General features: G+C 40.2%; 1 protein-coding gene and 1 long non-coding RNA gene across 5 annotated transcripts in view; one reads left to right on the top strand and one right to left on the bottom strand.

Annotated features, from left to right (window-relative positions):
- Positions 1 to 699, bottom strand: part of PLOD2 (procollagen-lysine,2-oxoglutarate 5-dioxygenase 2) — a 131,002-nt gene extending 130,303 nt beyond the window's left edge. For both annotated transcript variants that reach the window (XM_020872192.2, XM_020872193.2), the window contains exon 1: positions 321 to 699. In XM_020872192.2, coding sequence (XP_020727851.2) covers positions 321 to 435 — 115 coding nt within the window. In that variant the 5' untranslated portion in view covers positions 436 to 699. The remainder of the gene's footprint in view (positions 1 to 320) is intronic.
- LOC139034784 (uncharacterized) overlaps positions 477 to 24,950 on the top strand; it is a 39,296-nt gene continuing 14,822 nt past the window's right edge. The window contains exon 1 of one of the 3 annotated variants that reach the window (XR_011487336.1): positions 477 to 628. This is a non-coding gene — a long non-coding RNA (uncharacterized lncRNA). The remainder of the gene's footprint in view (positions 629 to 24,950) is intronic. The other 2 variants (XR_011487335.1, XR_011487334.1) reach the window with 2 other exon arrangements.

The following is a 24,950-nucleotide window of genomic DNA, read 5'->3' as shown; positions in this document are numbered from 1 at the left end:
TTCGTGCGCTCTCGGGTTCCGGAGGATTCCAAGAGCCCATGAGGGCGGATGCTCCTACATTCCTCCAGGGACCAGCACCGCCGGAGCTCAGATCTGGGGAAGACCTGGGCGGTGCTGGGAAGAAAGAACAGTCCGCCCCACCCCCCTCGGTGGTCCTGGGAGAAGGACAGACTCGCTCCAAATCAACCTCCGCGGACCTGGGAGGGACGGGTTCCCCTCCACCTACTCACCTGGCGGGCCCCACGCGAAGGGCCAGCGGATGAATGAACCGCCCATCCGGCCCAGCCTCGCGGGACAGGGCGGCCCGAGGGAGCGCTCACCTGTGGGGATGCTGGAGGGCTTCTCGGAGTCTGTACCCAGGCAGGGATTCCAGGGCTGGAGGATCAGCGCCGCCAGGAGCAGCAGCAGCTGCGTCTTCACAGAGCACCACCCCATCTTCGGCCCCTCGAGGGCCCGCGCGGGCTCCGGCACCCCAGCCGCCCGGCAGCGGCGCACTTCTCGCGAGAGCGGGGACCCCTGGTCCGCCCCGGGTCGAGGACAGCAGGAGGGAGCGGGCGGGCAGAATGTGCGCGGGGGACCGGCGGCCGGCAACGCGAGCAGGGCGGAGAGCGGCGCGGGAAACCCGGAGGTTTGGGAAGCACAGGGCGGCGGGCGACCCTGCCGCCGCGGGCGACTTATAGTCTCCCCGAGGGGGAGGCGACGGGGCGGGCTGCACCCCGGCTATTGGCCGCCGGCTGACCCGCCGCGCCGCTGCGTGCACTGGTCGCTTCGGCTCGCCTGCCCCAGCCCCACGTCTGGGATTGTTTGCTCCACTCCGACCTATTTAAGGAGCCGTCTGCGGCTACGTGTGGAGGCTCACGCAGGGCTTCTGGATGGAACCAGGAAGCTTGTCGTTCGGTTTGGGAGTGGGCCTGAGGCGGCGGGGAGGAGACGCCCGCAGTCTGGCCGGCGGCGGCGCTCCCCGCTCCCTACTCTGAGTTCCCCCAGTGACCCGAGCTTCCCCGTAGCCTTAGAGGGTGCGAATCTGTTCTCCCCTGGATTTAGATCCTACCCTCGGGTCAGAAGCGACTACAAATATCGGTAATCTTGGCTGAGTGGTGCCTCGCCAGGCCTTGAGCCCTGGAGATGTACACACCCACACTTTCACCCCACACCCCCGTTAACGTAGAGGCGAGTTTCTAAACCCTGTGAAAGAAAGGCCCTGTTTTTACTTTACTCTGTAAACCGAAAGTTTTTATTATCCATTGAACATTTCTTCCTCTGCCCGCGCCAGGAGAGCCGTAGACTCTCTCCAGTAATGGCTTTTAAATTCTGCGGAATCAGAGTCCAGCATGTTTAACCTGGGGCTGTGCCTTACAAGATCCTCCTGCGGTCCACATGGAAAATTACTCCCAGAGATGTTGTCAGAGCCATCTCGCGGCTCCCTGGCGCGTCCTCCCTTGCTTCCAATTTTGACTCATGTCTGAGCGAATTCCGTTTAATGTATTACTTCTCATCACATTTCAGCTAGCCCAGTGTTTCATCTGTTGGGATGAGCAGAGGCAAAAGCACAAATAAGGTAAAAGCCTGACAGTTTACCTCATATATGTCATGGCATTACCTACTTTATGGGAGAAAGGAATCAGACCGGCAGTATGGCAATTTTCCATTTTCCTAAAATAATGGCAGGGATGCGAGGGGGCTCAGGAGACCGACTTGAGCCAATACCCTTTCCAACTCCGAGCTTTTGAAGTTAAAACATAAAATTACTGGGGGGAAAAAAATGTTTCACTATGTCATGTTGTGTATGAAATTAGCATATCTAGATGAGTACTTGATGTTCACATTAAAAACAGGTGGAAAATCAGCAAAGAAATGATGCCTGGGTGTGACACCTTAGATAAAGAAGCATTTCCTATGTCCAGATCTAAGAGCTGTTACTGTGTTTGTAACATTTGGTCTCGGTATTTTAAGAGGGAAGTTAGAGAAAGTTCAGAGAAGAATAACAAATAATTAAAGAAATGGAAAGTATGACCTGGAAGAATGAAATAAGGTTTGTTTAGCCTGAAGAAGAAAGGCTAAAGAAGGGATTCCTTAATAACATCTTTCTGTGTCTGGCCAACGCTGCTCCATAAAACTAGGCAAAAACAAACAGCATCAGTCCTCTGAATATAAGGACTCTGCTGGAAACGACTGTTCTTTTGGCCAAATCTCAGTCTCCAGAATTGCAAACCTGTCTACTGCACCTAAATTCTTCCAAACTCCTTGAACTTGATTCCTCACTTCCCTGGTTGTCTACTATCTTCAAGAACATGCATTGGTTAGAACCTAGCTTTCTGTCCTCTCAATCCCCTTCTTGCCCCCATGCATACCTTCAGCCTGTTCACATCACAAGGGGTTGTCTGTTTCAACTGTGAAGTCCACCAATAATTGCAGGTTACTATGATATTCCTCCTCTACTGAGAATCACAAGGTCAGGACTATACGACTTGTGTAAAGTAAGTGTTTCTTTGGGCTTTTCAAAATATCCAGACACATTTATCGCTGTCTGAGAGAGTCTCAATTCTGAAACCAAATCCTTCCTGCCTTCTTATATTTCCAGCTGTCTGCTGAACATTTCTACTTGGACATTCCACTGGCACAAACTCCAAATGTCTTTAACTCATGAAATCCAAATCCTATTCAATAGCTTCCTCATCTCTGTTAATGATACTGCTGCTCTTTAACTCACAAAGCCTCAGACATTTTCTACTTCTCCTCCCACCTCCCTCCCCACAACACACAGAACTAGACTCCTAATCCTGTCATTTTTTCCCCTCATATTTTCTCTCCTCTGTTCCTTTCCATTGTTACTGCCACTTCACTAAGGCACTCCTAACTGTGCTAAACTGTTTCCTAACTGATCGCCCTCCCTCTAGATCCTTCCTGCCCCAGATATCACAGTTAGATTAATCATACTCTGACATCCTTTTGCTTATTTTATCCCCAAACTCAAAGATTTCAGAAGAAATTTGGACGCAAGCCACGTCTCTTAACCTAGAATTCAAATTCCTTCACTATCAAACCTGATCACCTCTCCCTATAACCAATCTGGTTTGCTTTATTATCTCCTAAGGCAGATCAAAGACTATCATTTCTATTCTCTAGAGTTTGGGAAGTAGTCACTGTCTTCCTCTTGGTTCTTCTAGAGGCAGACCCTGAGCCAAGTTTCAAGGACCAGCAGTTTGTTGGAGGTTTCAAGGAAAAGGGACAGTTGAAAGTGAAGTGACACTGGAAAGAGAACTAGCCAACAATAGGTACATTTTTAAATCTACCACAGTAGGTCACCGCAATCCCACAGAACTGGTATAAAGTACACCCCACAGAAATATCCTAGTCAAGGGGCAGAGAATGGGAATATATATATATATATATATATATATATATATATATATATACACATACATATGCTAATACTCATCAGTAGCTGACTAAGGGCTAGAAGCACTCATTCATTCTCAGACATCCCCAGCCTGCTATGCTCACAGACACAGCCACTCCCCAAGAATGTGCAGATCTTGGCTGTGAGTATTGAGGTTGGCATGCTCAGAAATGGTAAGGAGAATTGAGGAGAAATGGAGAAGCGGTAATAGCAACAGCATCTGCTCAGCCACCATGCCTTTGTTCATATTATCCCTCTGTTAAAAAACTCTTCTAAAATAGATGGCTAATAAGGATCTACTGTATAACATGTGCATATGTTAGTCGCTTCAGTTGTGTCCAACTCTTTGCGACCCCATGGACTGTAGCCCACCAGGATCCTTGGTACAGGTATACGGGATTCTCCAGGCAAGAATACTGGAGTGGATTGCTATGCCCTCTTCCAGAGGATCTTCCCAAGCCAGGGATCGAACTCGGATATCCTGCATTGCAGGCGGACTCTTTACCGTCTGAGCCACAAAGAAAGCCTACTGTATAGCATAGGGAGCTATAATGACCTATATGGGAAAAAAATCTTAAAAAGAGTGGTTATACAATTCAGTGCACAGAAACTGACACAACATTGTAAATCAACTACGAAAGCAAAAAAGTGTTTGTCACTCAGCCGTATCCAACTCTTTATTGACGCTATGGACTGCAGCCCGCTAGGCTCCTCTGTCCATGGAATTCTCCAGGCAAAAATACTGGTATGGGTAGCCATTCTCTTCTCCAGGAGATCTTCCTGACTCAGGGATCAAATCCAGATCCCCTGCATTGCAGGCAGATTCTTTACAGTCTGGGCCAGCAGGGAAGCCCATACTCCAATAAAAATTAATTAGGAAAAAAAAAAAAGAGTGCTCTCAGGAGGAAAAAAAGGTTCTTCTCCATACCTCTCCTAACTTCTTTCATCGGGCTAACTTCTGTCAGGCTCAGGTGACGTCTCCTATGTAAAGCCCAACTTAAATGCCTTGTCCTATCTCAGGCTGGGTTAGGTATACCTGCTCCACTCTTTTTTTTTTTTTAATTTGTTTATTTTTTTAATTGAAGATTAATTGCTTTATAGAATTTTGTTGGTTTCTGCTAAACATCAGCATGAATCAGCCACAGGTAAACATATGTCCCCTTCCTCTTGAAACTCCCTCCCATCTCCTTCCCCATTCCACCCCGCTAGGTTGTTACAGAGCCCCTGTTTGAGTTCCCTGAGTCATACAGCAAATTCTCACTGGCTGTCTATTTAACATATGGTATTTTAAGTTTCCATGTTGCTTTCTCCATACATTTCACTCTCTCTTTCCTCCCGCTCACACTGTGTCCATAAGTCTGCTCTCTATGTCTGTGTCTCCATTGCTGCCCTGCAAATAATTTCATCACTACCATCTTTCTAGATTCCATATATATGTATTAGTGTATGATATTTATCTTTCTCTTTCTGACTTACTTCATTCTTTATAATAGGCCCTAGGTTCGTCCACCTCATTAGAATTGATTCAAATGCATTATTTTTGTATGGCTGAGTAATATGCCATCATGTATATTGACCACAGCTTCTTTATCTATTCATCTATCAAGGGACACCTAGGTTGCTTCAATGTTCTAGATATTGTAAACAGTGCTGCAGTGAATATTGGGGTACATGCGTCTTTTTCCATTTTGATTTCTTCAGGGTATATGCCTAGTAGTGGATTGCTGGCTCATATGGTGGTTTTATTCCTAGTTTTTTAAAAAATCTCCATACTGTTTTCCATAATGGCTGTATCAATTTACATTCCCACCAACAGTGCAAGAGGGTTCCCTTTTCTCCACACCCTCTCCAGCATTTATTGTTTGTAGACTTTTTAAAAATTATTTATTTTAATTGGAGACTAATCACTTTACAGTACTGTAGTGGTTTTTGCCATACATTGACATGAATCAGCCATGGGTGTACATGTCTCCTCCATCCTGAAGCCCTCTCCCACCTCCCTCCCCATCCATCCCTCAGGGTTGTCCCAGTGCACTGGCTTTCAGTGCCCTGTTTCATGCATTGAACTTGGACTGGTGATCTGTTTCACATGTGGTAATATACATGTTTCAATACTATTCTCTCAAATCATCCCACCTTCACCATCTCCCATAGAGTCCAAAAGTCTGCTCTTTATATCTGTGTCTCTTTTGCTGTCTCACATATAGGGTCATTGTTATGATCTTTCTAAATTCCATATATATGTGTTAATATACTATATTGGTATTTTTCTTTCTGACTTAATTCACTCTGTATAATGGGCTCCAGTTTCATCCATCTCATTAGAACTGATTCAAATGCATTCTTTTTAATATTCCATTGTGTATATGTACCACAGTTTTCTTATCCATTCATCTGCCAATGGGACATCTAGGTTGCTTCCATGTCCTGGCTATTGTAAATAGTGCTGCAATGAACTTTGGGGTACACATGTCTCTTTCAATTCTGGTTTCCTAAGTGTGTATGCCCAGGAGTGGGATTGCTGGGTCATATGACAGTTCTATTTCCAGTTTTTTAAGGAATCTCCACACTGTTCTCCATAGTGGCTGTACTAGTTTGCATTCCCACCCACATTGTAAGAGAGTTCCCTTTTCTCCACACCCTTTCCAGCATTTATTGTTTGTAGACTTTTGGATAGCAGCCATTCTGACTGGTGTGAGATGGTACCTCATTGTGGTTTTGATCTGCATTTCTCTAATAATGAGTGATGTTGAGCATCTTTTCATGTGTTTGTTAGCCATCTGAATGTCTTCTTTGGAGAAATGTCTGTTTAGTTCTTTGGCCCATTTTTTGATTGGGTCATTTATTTTTCTGGAGTTGAGCTGCATGAGCTGCTTGTATATTTTTGAGATTAATTCTTTGTCAGTTGTTTCATTTGCTATTATTTTCCCCCATTATGAAAGCTGTCTTTTCACCTTGCTTATAGTTTCCTTTGTTGTGCAAAAGCTTTTAAGTTTAATTATGTCCCATTTGTTTGTTTTTGCTTGCATATTCATTACTCCAGGAGGTGAGTCATAGAGGATCCTGCTGTGATTTATGTCGGAGAATGTTTTTCCTATGTTTTCCTCTAGGAGTTTTATAGTTTGGGGTCTTAAATTTAGGTCTTTAATCCATTTTGAATTTATTTTTGTGTATGGTGTTAGAAAGTGTTCTAGTTTCATTCTTTCACAGGTGGTTGACCAGTTTTCCCAGCAGCACTGGTTAAAGAGATTGTCTTTTCTCCATTGTATGTTCTTGCCTCCTTTGTTGAAGACAAGTTGTCAATAGGTGCATGGATTTATCTCTGGGGTTTCTATTTTGTTCCACTGATCTATATTTCTGTCTTTTTGCCAGTGCCATACCATCTTGATGACTGTAGCTTTATAGTATCTTGATGACTATTTGTAGACTTTTTGATGATGTATGTTTTCTAACTCTTTAACCAAGTCCCTCTCATAAGACAATTTGTTTATTGAGAATAGGATCTAATTTTTCTTCATTACTGTGCTTAGTACTGGCACATAGTAGCATGTATTCATTCATTCATCTGTTCATTCAAAACATACCCACTGTGTGCTTACTATGTTTAAGCACTGTTCTACATGCTGGTAAGACAGATATATCAGTGAAAAAACAAATAAATGTCCGTCAATGATGTAGCTTTTACCCTCATATAAAGAAAGAGATAATAAACACATAATAGGGAAGAGTGTAAAAATAAAATAAATAAGGAAAGGTAACTAAGAGGAACCAAGAAGGAGAAGGTAGACTGAAACTTTGAGGAGATGAGTCTTGGGGAGGCCTTGCTAAGATGATGCTTGAGCAAAGATTTGAAAATGGTGAGGGAGAGGTAGTCATGCTGTGTGAGGGAGCTATGTCTGGGAAGAAAACCAGGAACTGCAAAGACCCTGGGGCTAGAACATATCAGAAGTGTTGGAAGGGGGCAAGAGGAATTGAGCAGGAGTTCAGTAACTGTGAGTAAGAATAGTAAGAGATGAAACCTGCAAGGGGTAACAAGCAATGAGTAGGACAGACAAATAATCAGACAGTGTGACTCTGTAGACCCTAGTATCAGCTTTGGCCTTGAGAATGTTATGATAAATGAAACAAGCCAGTCACAGAAGGATAAATACTGTATTATTCCACTTGTATCTAAAATAGTCAAAATCATAGAAGCAAAGAAGAGAATGGTGGTTGCCAGAGGCTGGGTCGAGACAGGAAGGCAGAACTACTGACAACAGGGGAGAAATTTCTGTTTTGCAAGATAAGCAAGTTCTAAAGATCTGCTGTACAGCATTGTTTCTGTAGATAATACTACTCTGTTGTATACTCAAAAATCTGTTAAGAGGGTAGATTTCATGTTTCATGTTCTTACCACAGTTGGAAGAGAGAGAGAGCATGTGCCACTTGGATGGCTACAAGCAGAGCAGTGACAAGACTGGATGTAGATTTTGGAAGGGGTTGCAGACACTGAGTGAGACTAAACTAAGGGAGATGGGTGGGAAAATAAATCACCAAGTGTGAAGGTCACTTTGGATTCTAACGCAATAGTCGAGCAGATGATGCTGGTTTCAACTGGGTTGGTAGTAGTAAAAGAAAGTTAGTTTCAAAATCAATTTTTGATTGTAGAGTCAACAAAATTTAGTGGTTTGAACGTGGGTGTAAGAGTGGGAAAAAGTAAATCAAAGATATTTATTCAATGAATATTTGTCGAATGAATGAAAAGTAAAGTCTTGGAAACACATATAATAGCCTTGGGAGTTGAAAGGGAGGGAAGGGTTAAATGAAATAGAGGAGGAGGAAAAACAACCAGACAGCCAAGAAACTGAAAAGACAGACTCCTTAGGGGGTGGAGGGGGAGAGGAGTCTGCAAAAGGAAACTGATAAAAGTCAGACAAACAGGAAAACATCTACATAAAAGAGACTTGGAAAGGGGAGGAGGAAACCTGAGAAAAAGTCATTGATTTTTAGCACTGGGAATATGAGTTTAATATCACATTTTAGATGGGGGCAGGAAAGACTGTAAGATACAAACTGGAAATGAGGGTTTGGAGGACCCTGTGAAATAAAGTTTTCATTCTTTCATTCTGTGACTCTTCAACTAAATCAGAGCTTTCCTGCCCATGTCAGGAGTCTGCCTTTCTAATTGTAGAAGGAGTAAGTTACCACCAGTCTGAAGGTCCTGTCTATATATGGTAGGTCCAGCTTGTGACTCAAGCTATTTTCTTTTCAAAATCTTCAAGCTGAAACTTGTGGGGAACAATTTCCAAAGTGACTTTTCAAGAGCTGGAAATCCAAACAAAACCCATATGAGAAAAGAAAGTGAGTTGCTTAACATATATATTTCTTCATCCAACAAAAACAATTATGTATCACAGGGGAAATGTGCCTGGGTTATCTTCTGAAGGTTTTTACTTCTTTGGCTTCAAAAACCCTTTATTTATGAATCCTTGTTCTCATTCAGCACTTCTAGACAAAGTACCATTTAAAAAAAAAAAAAACTTCATTATATGTTTTAGTCATCTGAGCATGATTATATAGAATCTTCTCTTGGCAGCTATGACTTGTGAAATCCTTGTACCTAGCAGAATGATGTCAGATGTAAAACTAAATGCAGCCAGATTAAAAGCTGGGCACGCAGGCCAGGATAGTAAAGCAAGCCAGAGAGCATGCAAGTATTCCAAAGATGATCCTGGCAGATGTTTTGTGACTAGTCGTACTGATTGAGACAGAGCTCTCTAGGCCATGAGTCACCCTCCAAAGTCAGGAGCAGAAGTCTGTGGCTTCTTCATTCAGCCTTCCAAACATATTTTACCAGTTTTAAGCTATGACATAGGGAACTCCAGAATGACATTAATTATGATTAACCACAGCATAGTGTCAAAAATTTCTCTTCAACAATTTCTCATGCTTTCTCATGGCCCCTCATTCTCCTGCTTCTCAGGACAATTTCGCCCTTTTCTCTGGAATCATCTCTGTCCAGAGGTAGATTTGCCCTAAAGCCAATAAAGTTTAGGTGTCAATGTTCCTCAGTTGCAAAGGCCTCTGTGAGTGTTAGGAGTGGCTGGGGATTGTACAGTGTCTGAGGTTGGGAAAAAAGCCAGTTTATCAGGAATAATTACTAAGAAAACATTTCTCAGAAACTATCCAAGGAGATCTTATGAGGCTCAAGCCCTAGGAATCCAGTAAGTTGTTAGGTTGTTAGGTTTTCTTTTCTTATTCTAAGTAAGTATTTACTTGTTTATCTTATTTTATACTTGTAACTCTAGTGTCTTTTTTTAATGATTCCTAAAATGATATAAACCTTAGGCATCATTAAACCTTAACTCACTCCTTTTCCTATCCTTGAATGTAGCCCCAATCCTTTCCATAAGTATTAACACTATAATGAGTCTAGTCAAAAATCAGCAATTTCTGGGCTCAGCACCAAAATGGATCTTCCTTAGTCAACTCTGAACCTACACACTGCTCAGTTTCTTATAATGGTATTGTCACTTTAGAGGCTTCCCAGGCAGCACAAAGCTAGTTGAGGTGATGGAATTCCAACTGAGCTACTTCAGATCCTAAAAGATGATGCTGTTAAAGTGCTGTACTCAACCTGCCAGCAAATTTGGAAAACTCAACAGTGGCCACAGGACTGGAAAAGGTCAGTTTTCATTCCAACCCCAGAGAAAAGCAATGCAAAGAAAGTTTAAACTACCAGGCAATTGTGCTCATTTCACATGCTAGCAACATAATGCTCAAAATCCTTCAAGCTAGATTTCAACAATGTATGAACTGAGAACTTCCAGATGTACAAGCTGGATTTAGAAAAGGCAAAGGAACCAGAGATCAAATTGCCAACATTCATTGGATCATAGAGAAAGCAAGGGAATTCTACTTCTGCTTCACTGACTACATGAAAGCCTTTGCCTATGTGGATCACAAACTGTGGAAAATTATTAAAGAAATGGAAATACCAGACCACCCTACCTGTCTCCAGAGAAACCTGTATGCTGGTCAAGAAACAATAGTTAAAACCAGATATGGAACAACAGCTTGGTTCCAAATTGGAAAAGGAGTACATCACGGCTATATATTGTCCCCTTGCTTATTTAACTTACATTAAGAATATATCACATGAAATACCAGGGTGAATGAAACAAACGCTAGAATCAAGATTGCCAGGAGAAATACCAATAACCTTGGATATGCAGATGACACCACCCTGATGGCAGAAAGTGAAGAACTAAAGAGCCTCTTCATGAGCATGAAAGAGGAGAGTGAAACTCAACATTCAAAAACTAAGGTTATGGCATCTAGTCCATCACTTCATGGCAAATAGATGGGGAAACAATGGAAACAGTGACAGACTTTATTTTCTTGGACTCCAAAATCACTGTGGACAGTGAAGAAATTTAAAAATGTTTGCTCCTTGGAAGAAAATCTATGACAAACCTAGACAGCATATTAAAAAGCAGAGACATCACTTTGCTGACAAAAGTCCGTATAGTCAAAGCTATGGGTTTTTTTTTTCCCACTAGTCATGTACAAATGTGACAGTTGGATCATAAAGAAGGCTGAGTGCTGAAGAACTGATGTTTTGAACTATGGTGTTGGAGAAGACTCTTGAGATTCCACTGGACAGCGAGGAGATCAAACCAGTCAATCCTAAAGGAAATCAACCCTGTCAGTCCCAAAGAAAATCAACCCTGAATATTCACTGGAAGGACTGCTGCTGAAGCTGAAGCTCCAACATTTTGGCTACCTGATACAAGGAACTGACTCATTGGAAAAGACCCTGATGCTGTTTAAAGATTGAAGGCAAGAGGAGAAGGGGGTGACAAAAGATGAGATCCTTGGATAGCATCACTGACTCAATGGACATGAGTTTGAGCAAACTCTGGGAGACAGTGAAGAACAGGGAAGCCTGGAATATTGCCGTTCATGGGTTCGCAAAGAGTCAGCCATGACTTAGTGACTGAAAAACAACAGGTGGCACAGTAGTAAAGAATCCACCTGCCAATTCAGGAGACACAAGAGATGTGGTTTCGATTCCTGAGTCAGGAAGATCCCCTGGAGCAGGAAATGGAAACCTGCTCCAATGTTCCTGCCTGAAAAATTCCATGGACAGAGGAGTCTGGCATTCTACAGTCCATTGTTAATGTTATTCCTCTGTGACTGAGCACTTCCTTACACACCCTAACTCAAACATCTTAGTCATTATCTTGGTTCCCTGTCTGATAGCCTTCTTCATCTTAGAAAGAGATTTTTCCTTGTAGTCTCATATATCTCCAGAGAACAGAGTTCTGTAGCTTCTTCCCCCACCTCTGAACCTTCTCAAGGCCTCTAGCTGGCATTATCTTAGCACTCAATGTTGTTTACTTCTTTATGTGCCCTGACCTACCACAGCTAGTCTGTTGTGATCATCTCTGTTGTGGAAGAGCTGTTTTTGATAGAATGGAACTAGCATACATTGATTACAAGGTTTTAATTCAACAGAATATTGAGTTAAATAACTGAATTATAATGTCATTTGGTGCGATCTCCAAGAATGCTAATTTGAAATGAAGCAGGGCCTAACTAAGAAAATAAACAGATTCATCACACAATAAAACAGATGTAACTCTAATATTAGAGGTCATAAAAAGAACAGAGAGGAAATAGAAAATTATAAAGCTTTTGTCTTAGAGAAATGGATATTATTTAGAAACAAGTCATGAAGTGCTAGTACTATTTTTAATCTATCATTCCTGAAATCTGAAAAATGAATTTTTTGACATACACTAAGGAAATATTTTTGCAACAAAACTAAGAGGAAAGAAAATTTACTGTAAATGTTGTAGCAATACGGAAGAACACACCATGCCCAGTCTGAAAGAAGCACCAAGAATTATAAGTATTGTCTTCTTTGAGCTTTTTCCATTACAGGTTTCCAAAAGGGACGGTTTGCATCAGATATAATTTTCTGTACTATAGACACAGATCACAATTCACAGAGCCTCTTCATACTTTTTGAAGTTAGCCATAATGATCATGTAGCCCATTTGCTGACTTCTTCTGAGCCTCTTTGCATCCTATGTGAAATGTTCAGAGAACTCCTTGCAGGTAGCCATTTGGTGACTGCCCTCTAATTTATATTTTACTTCAATCACAGTGTTTTTCTTAATTGCCGCTCTAGTGTTACTTTTTTTTTCCTCAGTGGTTAATATGACTCTTAAAAATCACAATTTAGAAATAACTAACACCAATTTTAGCCCAAAGTGAAAACACTATTTAGGTACAAAGGATTGTGGGTAATTTCTACGTTGTAGGTATAGACTATAAAAGGCAAATAATCATTTAAAGAACACATTTTTCAACAAGAATTGAATTTTTTCTTTAAAAATTTAAAAATCTCTGAAATTGAGAAATATTATATCAGTTACTCTGTTTCCATTTTAATTCTTCAGTTATTCGATAATTGCCTAAATCAAAAGAAGTAAATGTTACTAGTATCCACACAGAAAAATTGCCCCAAATCCATCACAAAGGAGAAAATCCTATTTTATCTTTATTCCACCCGTGATTTCCTTAAAGTCGGTTAACAGTTGTTCAGCTATTCATTCAACAAATAACTACCGTGCAGACACAATGTCTTCAGGATTCCAAGATGAATCAGACACTTCTCTCACTTTGAATATCTTCATGCATGCGTAAATCACTGTGTTAAATAGTAAAGTAAATCATATTATATGTTTCTATAGTCTAAAATATATCTAAATTAAAATTTAATAAAGGAAAAATTAACATTCTGATTTTTGGGATATTACATTACTTTGTATATCTTAATTTCGCAGATCAAACAATATTTTAAATTCTCTAGAGATAATATATTTTTGTCATTTTAAACCTGTATGCTGGTCAGGAAGCAACAGATTGTACATGGAACAACAGACTGGTTCTAAAAAGGAAAACGAGTACCTCAAGGCCGTGTATTGTCATCCTGCTTATTTAACTTATATGCAGAGTACATCATGAGAAATGCTGGGCTGGAGGAAGCACAAGTTGGAATCAAGATTGCCGGTAGAAGTATCAATAACCTCAGCTATGCAGATGACACCACCCTTATGGCAGAAAGTGAAGAATTAAAGAGCCTCTTGATGAAAGTGAAAGAGAAGAGTGAAAAAGTTGGCTTAAAGCTCAACATTCAGAAAACTAAGATCATGGCATCCGGTCCCATCACTTCATGGCAATAGATGGGGAAACAGTGGAAACAGTGTTAGATTTTATTTTGGGGGGCTCCAAAATCACTGCAGATGGTGACTGCAGCCGTGAAATTAAAAGACGCTTACTCCTTGGAAGGAAAGTTATGACCAAACTAGACAGCATATTAAAAAGCAAAGACATTACTTTGTCAACAAAGGTCCATCTAGTCAAGGCTATGGTTTTTCGAGTGGTCATGTATGGATATGAGAGTTGGACTGTAAAGAAAGGTGAGCACTGAAGAATTGATGCTTTTGAACTGTGGTGTTGGAGAAGACTCTTGAGAATCCCTTGGACTGCAAGGAGATCCAACCAGTCTATCCTAAAGGAGATCAGCCCTGGGTGTTCATTGGAAGGACTGATGTTGAACCTGAAACTCCAATACTTTGGTCACCTGATGCAAAGAGTTCACTCATTGGAAAAGACCCTGATGCTGGAAGGGATTGGGGACAGGAGGAGAAGGGGACGACAGAGGATGAGATGGTTGGGTGGCATCACCGACTCAATGGACATGGGTTTGGGTGGACTCTGGGAGTTGGTGATGGACAGGGAGGCCTGGCATGCTGTGGTTCATGGGGTGACAAAGAGTTGGACATGACTGTGTGACTGAACTGAACTGAAGAATAAAGTGTGTTGATTTTGGTAGATAGCCAAATAACAGAAGTACAAAATATTATGTGTGTTCTTGTTTCTTTTGACCACATCAATTCACAATATCAGTCTTCTTGGAAGGTATACTGTAGACCAAGGAAATCATTGGTTTTCGATCATTCAGTTACCAAAAAAGAAAAAGTTACCAAAAATACCATTTTTTATTGCAAAAATAAAGCAATGAAAATTGTTAGGGTTTTAATGTTGTCTTCTCTCTTGACTAGGAGGGCATGTCATCTAACTTTTGTATGCCCTAATTGCTTTCTCTGTCGCAAAATTTTCATTTTTAAAGTATATCTTGAAGATACTGATGATATGGCATTATGTTTATCTCAGCTCTTTGACTCAAGCAAACCTGGTTTCCAATCCTACTTCTACCACTTAGCACCTATGAAAACTTGACTCGGGTTTTTAATCTTGGGTTGGCTAAATTAAAGAGAATTTACTTTCAAATATCAAAAAGGTATCCAGAAGTAAGGAGATCCCTGGGCACAGCATGTTAGGCCTCTGGCCCTTTTTTTTCCTGATGTTCTTGACATGCCCAGTTTGATTCTTGGGCTAGTAGTAAGACATATGCAGGAGTTCTGGGGACTACATTGACAGGAAGATATCCAGAAAAAGAAAGGAAGCAGCTTTTTTTTCACGTCTTTGTCCAAAAGCTGCTCCCCTCACCCGACAATAACAAAAAGTATCAAAAGACTTCCCCTGGTGTCTTTGGTGAGAAGCAGGTCACAAGGTCATCCTTAAACCAATCATGTTGGTGGAAAGAGATTGTTTAGCTAGTGGGGATCTTTTTGAAGAAAGATTGGTTTCCTGAGTCACTTGAAGAGAGTTTGTTTTGGAAACTTAAACAAAGTTGAGGCTCCTGTAACTGTTGACAGCCAACATACCTCATTATGTATTTATTGACTGACTACAAAGGAAGTTGAGGATTCAGTACTCATCACACACACACACACACACACACACACACACACACACACACACTTCTTCAAACCGTCCAAAGTATATCAGTTTTAGTTTGAATAATACCTAAGATTTTAGTTTGAATAATATCTAAGATTTGCAAGATTATGGTCATATAAATATCATTTACTTTTAAGCTGGATAATTTACTTTGGTTTAATTTTCTTTTTTATATGCTTTCTGCTTTTCCTGGAATTAATAATTATTTACATTTTTAAAAATTTAGCTATCTTGTTTTCAGTGTTGTATTTTCTATCATTTTCATTAGATCTGGGTCCCTGAGTCTCTGCCTCTCTGTTTTATATTCTGCAGAGAATAAATCTCCATCCTCTGGGAGAGTAGGGAAGGGGAATTCAAGGAAGGATAGGTTTCGGGCCATGCCAGGTGGGATAGGGGATCTACATAGACCTTCCTCTACAGACTTTAAACAAATCTTTTTGTTTATAGCTATACAACTCAAACTCATAGTCCAAGGTGTTTGATAGTTCCAAATTATGAGCCTTTGGCTAGTAAGAACTGTTTTGTTTCTTGTTGAAATCCCTGTTCTGCAGGCAATCAGGTTTCAGCTTCTTCCTCCCTGCTAATACAGTTAGCAGGTATTATCCTTATTATCTATTTACATCACCTTTTGGGTTTACCCATTTGGATTTTATTCCTTTACTTACATTTTAGTGGGATTTCGGGAGAAAGCAGATATGAACGCATGTATTTAATCTGCTATGTTTAACCAGATTTCTGTTTCTTAACTACATTGAGACTCAACTTCCCCATCAATAAAATGGGAATATTAATACTATGGTACCTAGCTCATGGTGTGCTTGATGGATTAAAGGGGTAAAGTGTGAAAAAGTTTCAGTACATTTCTTGACACATAGAAAGCAGAAAATGTTTATTATTATAAGGTTATACAAGAAATATGCATACAACACTTGCATATAATAAATAACACATAGGAAAATGTATTTCCCTCAGCCTTACCCAGCAAATAATTATCTGTGTTGGTCATAACTAATTATATTTCTATTATCATTTCCTAAGGAAAAACTAGTAATTTTAATAAAATAATTTGAGAGTGGGCAGAGAGCAGACTTGAAAATGAATTTATAAGTATATCTAATAATTCTGATTCTGAGATTTTGGTTTATCAAAAACTGAGGGACTACCCTAGTCTTGCCCAATAGAAAAAATCATCTCTAAAGGATGTATAAGGTCCAAGAGATCAGCATATTATTAAAGGTATGTTCTTATTAAAGCATATGATCAAGATGAATATAGTCACTAAAGGATTAATTTAGTGGTGTCTGGACATTCCATTGAAAAAGGGAAGCAGTTCATCATCTTATCACTAAAGTGTTTCCCTGATCCTGGCAGCTGCAGCTGCTCCCTCCCTCTCTGCCCTGCATTGTATTTCATCTGCATCTCTTCATCGCCTTTGCTATCTCAGAGTTCACATACTTCCTCACACATGGGTGATATTCTCCCTTGACACAGAGCCAGGCCTGATTTATGTTTGTATTTCGCACAACCCTGTCATAAAGCCCTGAAAATTCCTGGCGTGCCATAAATATCTGATGAATGAATGAGCACTTTTACTTCTCCCCCACTTTCTGTCTCATGTAAAAACCCAATTCATTTTTAAACCAAGGTTTCACTAATTGATACATTTTTACTTTAATAAAATAGGATATTGACTTTTCATACATGATTTTAACCACCACGTCCTGGAGTGGGTTGCCATCCCTTCTCCAGGGAATGTTCCTGATCCAGGGATGGAACCCAGGTCTCCTGCATTGCAGGCTTTACCACCTTTGAAGGCTTCTGAGCCACCTGTGAAGCCCACCCCTTCCCCATCCCAGATGTAATGAATAGCTTAATTGAACTTCTGTGTTTTTAATTGCTCTCTTTTGCATCTTTATATATGAATCTCCATTTCTCCAGTTATTTTTGGTGCAGACCCTAAGAAACTGGTGTCAACCCTGTCACCATCTATCATTTTGGGAAGATTAACTATTGGTCTTTGTATTTTTTCAGTCCTGTGAGGGGTATTTGGTTGAGCCATACTTTTTTTTCCAGTCAAATTCTAAACTTTCATTGTTGTTCAGTAGCTCAGTTGTGTCCAACTCTTTGTGACCTCATGGACTGCATCTCACCAGGCTTCTCTGTCCACCATCTCCTAGAGTTTGCTCAAACTCAAGTCCACTGAGTCGGTGATGCCATCCAACGACCTCGTCCTCTGTTGTCCTCTTCTCCTCCTGCCTTCAATCTGCCCCAGCATCAGGGTCTTTTCTAATGAGTTGGCTCTTCACATCAGGTGGCCAAAGTATTGGAGCTTCAGCTTCAGCATCAGTCCTTTCAGTGAATATTCAAGGGTTGATTTCCTTTAGGATTTGCTGATTTGATCTCCTAGCTGTCCAAGGGACTCTCAGGAGTCTTCTCCAACATCAGAATTCAAAAGTATCATTTTTTCAGCTCTCAGCCTTCTTTATAGTCCAACTCCCACATCCATACATGACTACTGGAAAAACCATAGCTTTGACTAGATGGACTTCTGTTGGGAAAGTAATGTCTCTGCATTTTAATATGCTGTCTAGGTTGGTCATGGCTTTTTGTCCAAGAAGCAAGCATCTTTAAATTTCATGGCTGTAGTCACCATCTGCAGTGATTTTGGAGCACAAGAAAGTAAAGTCTGTCACTAATTCCATTGTTTCCTCGTCTATTTGCCATGAATTGATGGGACTGAATGCCATGATCTTAGCTTTTTGAATGTTGAGTTTTAAGCCAGCTTTTTAATTCTCTCTTTCACCTTCATCAAGAGGCTCTTTAGCTCCTCTTCACTTTCTGCCATTAGGGTGGTGTCATCTGCATATCTGAGGTTATTGATATTTCTCCCAGCAATCTTGATTCCAGCTTGTGCTTTATCCAGCTTGGCATTTCACATGATGTACTCTGCATATACATTAAATAAGCAGGGTGACAATATACAGCCTTGAAGTACTGATTTCCCAATTTGGAACCAGTCTGCTGTTCCATTTCCAGTTGCTTCTTGACCACATACACATTTATCAGGAGGCAGGTAAGGTGGTCTGATATTCTCATCTCTTTAAGAATTTTACACAGTTTGTTGTGATCCACACAGACAAATGCTTTAGTGTAGTCAATGAAGCAAAAGTAGATGCTTTTCTGGAATTCTCTTGCTTTTTCTATGATCCAACTGATGTTTTCAGTTTGATCTCTGGTTCCTCTGCCTTTTCTAAATCCAAGTTTAACATCTGGAAGTTCTTGGTTCACATACTGTTGACACCCAGCATGGAGAATTTTGAGCATTATTTTGCTAGCATGTGAAATGAGTGCAATTGTGCAGTAATTTGAACATTCTTTGGCATTGCCTTTCTTTGGGATTGGAATGAAAACTGACCTTCTAAACTTTTATTATATACCAAAAATAATGTTAGTTTACAGTATTATATTTCTACTTACAGTGACTTATTGTGAAACTTAGAATTTATCACAAAACTGGCACTTAAAAATTGAAAACACTAAGCAAGTGTGGTATTTTATCAGGATTGAAACAATATGTTAATGAGAATAGGAAATGTTTTATTTGTTTTTGGCTATGTCAGGTCTTAGTTGTGGCCCTAGCATGTGGCTTTTCTGGCTGTGGAGCAACAGGCTTGGTTGTTCATGGCATGAGGGATATTAGTTCTCCAACCAGGAGTTGAACCCATGTTTCTTGCATTGGGAGGCAGAATCTTAACTACCAAACCAACAGGGAAATTCCAAAAATATTTTCCATAGAAGTATGTCCCCCATTTGGTAATCCAAGTCAATGGAAAAACAAGAGACAACTTATGGGCAACTTTACAAAACTCTACCTGGTTCACAAAACTTCTTTCTGATTTCAGTAATACATATGCCAGTACTTCATAAAATCTGTTCATCTTGACTGTGTTTTATTAATAACTTTCCTGATATCATGATGATTTCCTTAGAAGACCTTCATTTTCATATTAACTGTTTACCATATAATATTGCTGTTTCTCCACAGTATAGAATTATGGAACTTTTTAAAGACAAAAGTTGTATATGTTTTGAGGGACTAAATATGTAAAGTTTAGGACTTGTGGACACAAGATGGGAAAAGACTGAATGGGATGAATTGGGTACGTAACATTGACATATATACATGATCATGTGTGTAAAATAGATGCTTTATAGCATAGGGAGGTAAACCTGCTGCTCTGTGACAACCTAGAGTGATGGGACTGACAGGGGGAGGTTTCAAGAGGGAGGGAGTATATGTAAACATATAGCTGACTCAACTTGTTGTATAGCAGAAAGTAACACAACATTGTAAAACAATTATACTGCAGTTTTTAAAAAGGTGTGTAAAGTTTAATTTGGGGCCATGGAAATTTTGGTTTCCCTGGTGGCTCAGATGGTAAAGAATCCATCTGCAATGCAGGAGACACAGGTTCAATCCCAGGGTCAGGAAGATCCCCTGGAGAGGGGAATGGCAACCCACTCTAATATTCTTGCCTGGAGAATTCCATGGATAGAGGAGCCTGGCTAGCTATGGTTCATGGGATCACAAAGGGTCAGACATGACTGAGTAACTAACATGGGAATTTATTTAATCATGTGCTTGCTTTTTTATTGTATAGGTAAGTAGGTCTTGGTGTGCCTCTAACAATCATTATACATACAATATAATTTGCTACATTCATGGGGCTAGAAATTTCAAGAAATAAGTACAATGTGTTGGATAAAATTTGAAAGAATAGAAAGTATTTGAAGGAGGAATTTTTGAATTAACTTTCTTTCTCGTATTGTAAAATGTTTCCCACGTGCCTGCCTTCAAAGCGTGAGGGTCAGGACCTCCTGTATGCCTCCTGTGTGATCCTTATCAGTACATGATGGCAGTCAGAGTTATGCTGGAGAAAGCATTTTAAAATCTGGTTATCCACAGAAAAGGAATCACAGTGTGTGTTCTTTGTATCTGGCTTCTTTCACTCTACATAGTATTTTTGAGATTCACTCATATGGCTGCCTGTATTAGTTGCTATTTTTTGTGTTTCTGGCTGTAGAAATCAAAACAGTAGCTGTTGCTGGGGTCAGAGGCTTGTCTCTGTTCAGTCGCTCAGTCGTGTCCAACTCTCTGAGCCCCATGGACACCAGGCTTCCCTGTCCTTCACCATCTCCCTGAGTTTGCTCAAACTCAGGTCCATTGAGTCAGTTATGCCATCTAACCATCTCATCCTCTGCATCCCCTTTTCCTCCTGCCTACTATCTTTCCCAGTATCAAGGTCTTTCCTCATGTGTCTGCTGCTCACATCAGGTGGCCAAAATATTGTAGCTTCAGCTTCAGCATCAGTTTTTCCAATGAATAATCAGGTTTGATTTCCTTTAGGATTCACTGGTTTGACATCCTTGCGGATGTCCCATCCAAGGGACTCTCAAGAGTTCTCTCCAGCACCACAGTTTGAAAGCATCAATTCTTTGGCACTCAGCTCTCACATCCATACATGACTACTGGGAAAACCATAGCTTTGACTTTATGGAACTTTGTTGGCTAAGTGAGGGGTAGGAGGAGAATCAACTGAAAAGCAAGATGAGAGAGTTTTCCATATGGTGGAAATGCTCTGTTTCTTAAACTGTTTACATAGATTGTTTATTGGATTCCATGTAATATTTGTGCATTTGACAATATGTAATTATATTAATGGGCTCCTCAATTGGTGCTAGTGGTAAAGACCTGCCTACCGGTGCAGGAGACATAAGAGACATGGGTTTTATTCCTGGATTGGAACAATTCCTTGAAGAAGGGCATGGCAGCCCACTCCAATATTCTTTCCTGGAGAAGCCCATGGACAGAAGAGCCTGGCGGGCTACAGTTCATAGGGTTGCACAGAGTCAGACACAGCTGAAATGACTGAGCATGCATGAAATTATATTACTATTTCAATACAACTTAAATTTGATCTAAAGGAATGAGGTGATTGTGAGAGAAATGTTTTAAAGAAGCTTTTGAAGATAACGTTTGCTTGTTTTCTCTGTCAATAGAAACATATCTGTTCCAACTAAAATACGCTGGTTTTATTAATACTTCCCCTTGAAGAAATAAAGTGTACTAATGGTATTTTAAATCAGTAGATGTGGTTCAAAGGGTCTAGATAAGAACATCTTTAATGAAAATTATTTTGATGCTTTATTAATTGACAAATATTTTAATTCATTTGTGAAGTTTTGAACTTGGTGGACATCCAGAGTGATAGGGCTAGAGTGTGTTGAACTCAACAGAAATATTCCCAGGGTCCTCCTGGAACTTCCAATCTATCAGAGAGGACTGAAGTGGAAAAAGAAATTACAGGCATGATGAAAGTGAAAGTGTTAGTCACTCAGTCATGTCCAACACCATGGATTGTAGTTTGCTAGGCTCCTCTGTCCATGGAATCCTCAGGCAGGAATATTGGAGTGGGAAGCCATCCCCTTCTCCAGGGTAGCCTCCCAACCCAGGGATCAAACCTGGGTCTCCTGCACTGCAGGAAGATTCTTTACCATCTGAGTCACCAGGGAAGCCCATGCTGAGGGTCATGAAAAAAGGAAGCACAAAGTGCTTGGAATTGAGTGACCATGGGAAGCTAATGTAGCCAGGCAAGACTTCAATGAGAAAATGTTTAAACAAAGACCTAAATAGTGAGTGGAATTTCACTAGATGAAAAAGGAGTTGAGGAAAGTCTACTCTGAGGATTTGAGGATCACAAGCAGGAGAGCCAACACAAATTGCTGACCAGTAATGAGTAAAGACTGTGTGAGAAGAAATGGACTAGAGAAGGAAAATGGAGTTGGGGAGAGGAGATCTTACTGTCAGAGGACACAGAATGAAGCTGCAAAGGGTAAGGTGAAGATTTAGACTTTGACCCTTGATCACCAGCAAGACAATCCAAGTTGATACTGTACTTTTCTCATCAATTGTTGCTGAGACCATCATATGTCTGTCTATAAGAGAAATCTAGGCACTTCCCTGGTGATCCAGCTGCTCTTCCACTGCAGGAGACAGTTTCTATCCCTGTTCTGGGAACCAAGATCCTGCCTGCTGCATGGTGAAGTAAATGAATAAATAAATAAATGAAAGCTCTATGTGAGATTTTTTTTTTTTAAACAATCTGTGTGGCTTTTTGATGCATTACTTGAAGAAAGGTTTTGTCCCCTGACAGAGTGAAGGTTTTGTGATTGAACATGAGACACAGATTTTATATTTCCCTGGATCATCACAAGGAATGATACAATGCTCAGCAGATACAATTTGCCATCACTGATAGTGTCACTAATCTCTTGTGCCATTCAGCAATAAAACATGTAGCCCCTCTTAAAGGGAAGTCGCTGATTGTAAAATGTAAGATGATTCCATAATAATGTACAAGGTCACATTTTGTGCCTTGAGATCTTCTGCTTCTCCACTAACTTGTCCCCCAAAATTACCTTCTCTCACTGCCCAGTCCACAGATGCATGGCAGGCCCAGTTACATCAAAGCCTTCCATCTGCCTTGCAACCTCTAACTCCAAACCAGCTACCCCCATGAAAACATTTTTCATCATTCTGAAATATGAAAAAGCTGATATAGCATTTTTAAATACTTTCAGAGAATTGCTTGAAAAACAGACATGTCATCTTGGGTTGTGACAGAAATAGGGTAGAACCCACCACATAGTTTTAAAATTATATCAATGGAGTTCTGTTTTAAGGCACTTTTGATGCTAATTCCAGGAAGAGATTTTTGATCAAATGTGAATTTTCAACCTTATGAATAGTATAACTCTTGCTCTACCCTTTTAAACTACCAACTAAATTTGAAATAACCACATTGCTTTTAATCTATGTTAGGACATGCAAGAAGACTACGAATAGTGACTTTCCCAAAAGGAAAAAGAAAAATTGATGAAGGTTTTCCATAGGAAGTTTCAGGAATTCAAAACTTTATCTTTAATCATTTGCCAACATAAGGACTACATGCTCCCAGGGAATTTTCTCATTCATTCCCATAATGGTTTGTAGTGTTCTATAATTTTTTCCTCAAGATTCAACTCACAGTTGGAACCTCAAAAGAATCCTTTGTCTTCTGCTTAACAGAAAAGTAGAAGTCAGCAATTTAAAGGTTTTTGAACTACCTTCTCTCTCTCCCTATTCCTGTTGCCCCAAAGATGTACCTTCATTCATTGCCATCACTGATCCTCCCAGGCAGGAACCTCCACCTGTGTTCTGGGATGAGTCACTTAAACTCACATACTGCACCCCATCAAAGGCCTTCTCTCCCATGCCTGCAACCTCTCTTTGCATTTTCCTAAAGCACTTTTATACACTGCAAATTCCATTATAATAAAATCTAAAGGCTCACATCTTTGACACCATATAAACATCCACCCAATGTCTGGACCAGAGATTATCAATTTTTTTTAAATTTTATTTTAGGAACACCTTGCACCCTTAAAAATTATTAAATATCTGGAAGGACTGAAAGTTTGTCTTCCCAAAATTAATTTACCTATATACCAAAGCCTTAACCACCAATGTGATAGCATTTGGTGATGGTGTCTTTGGTAGGTAATTAGATTTAGATGAAGTCATGAGGATGGAATCTCCATGATAGTATTAGTGTCCTTTTGTTTTTTATTTATTTTAATTTACTTGTTGGCTGCACTGGGTTTTCATTGCTGTACCTGGGCTTTCTCTAGTTGTAGTGCATGGGCTTCTCATTGCAGTGGTTTCTCTTGACATGGAGCACAGGCTCTAGAGCTTGGGGATTCATTAGTTGTGGCATACAGATTAGTTGCCTCAAGGCATGTGGGATATTCCTGGACTAGGGATCGAACCCATGTGCCCTGCATTAGCAGGTGGACTTCCAACCACTGGACCACCAAGAAAGTTTGACTGTGTGTTCGCATGTTCAGTCATGCCTGACTTTTTTGACCCTATAGACTGTAGCCCTCCAGGCTCCTCTGTCCATGGGATTCTCCAGGCAAGAATACTGGAGTGAAAGGAAGATTTTAAAATATTTAAATATTATTAAAATATTTCATTTACAAAAATAAAAAGAATACTGGAGTGGGTTGCCATGCCCTCTTCCAGGGGATCTTCTACAATCCAGGGATTGAACCCCTGTCTCCTGTGTCTCCTGCATTGGCAGGTGGATTCTTCCACCTGGAAGCCCAGGGAAGTCCGATTAATGCCCATTTAAAAAGATCTCTCTTATCTTCTGCCATGTGAAGATAGAGGAAAAAGGTAACCATTTGCAAATTGGGCAGAGGTGCTTACCAAACATGGATTCTCTTGACACCTTGATCTTGGATTAACCCTTCAAAACTAAAAGAATAAATATTTACTATATAAGCCCCTCAGTCCAAGATATTTTGTTGTAGCAGCCCAAATTGCCTAAGGCAGCTCCCAAAGACCTTTTGATTATTTATTCACTGATGTTTACCACATGCAAAATTAAATCAGACTTTTTAATAATATTTATTTGTTCATTTTACATTACAGGTGAAAAACTCATTAGATGTAACACCAATATCATATTTTATGAAAAAAAAAACCTATATTTTCCATAGCAAAAAGTTTAGTAGGAAGAATGGTAAGTGTTTTTAATATGTGACTTAATAGAAAACAGCTAGGTTCTCATAACTTTTTCTACATTCA

This window comes from Odocoileus virginianus, chromosome 4 (assembly GCF_023699985.2).
Source record: "Odocoileus virginianus isolate 20LAN1187 ecotype Illinois chromosome 4, Ovbor_1.2, whole genome shotgun sequence".
NCBI lineage: Eukaryota > Metazoa > Chordata > Mammalia > Artiodactyla > Cervidae > Odocoileus > Odocoileus virginianus.
Note: the sequence above shows the minus strand (reverse complement) of the source record. Positions and strands in the feature narration are given on the sequence as shown.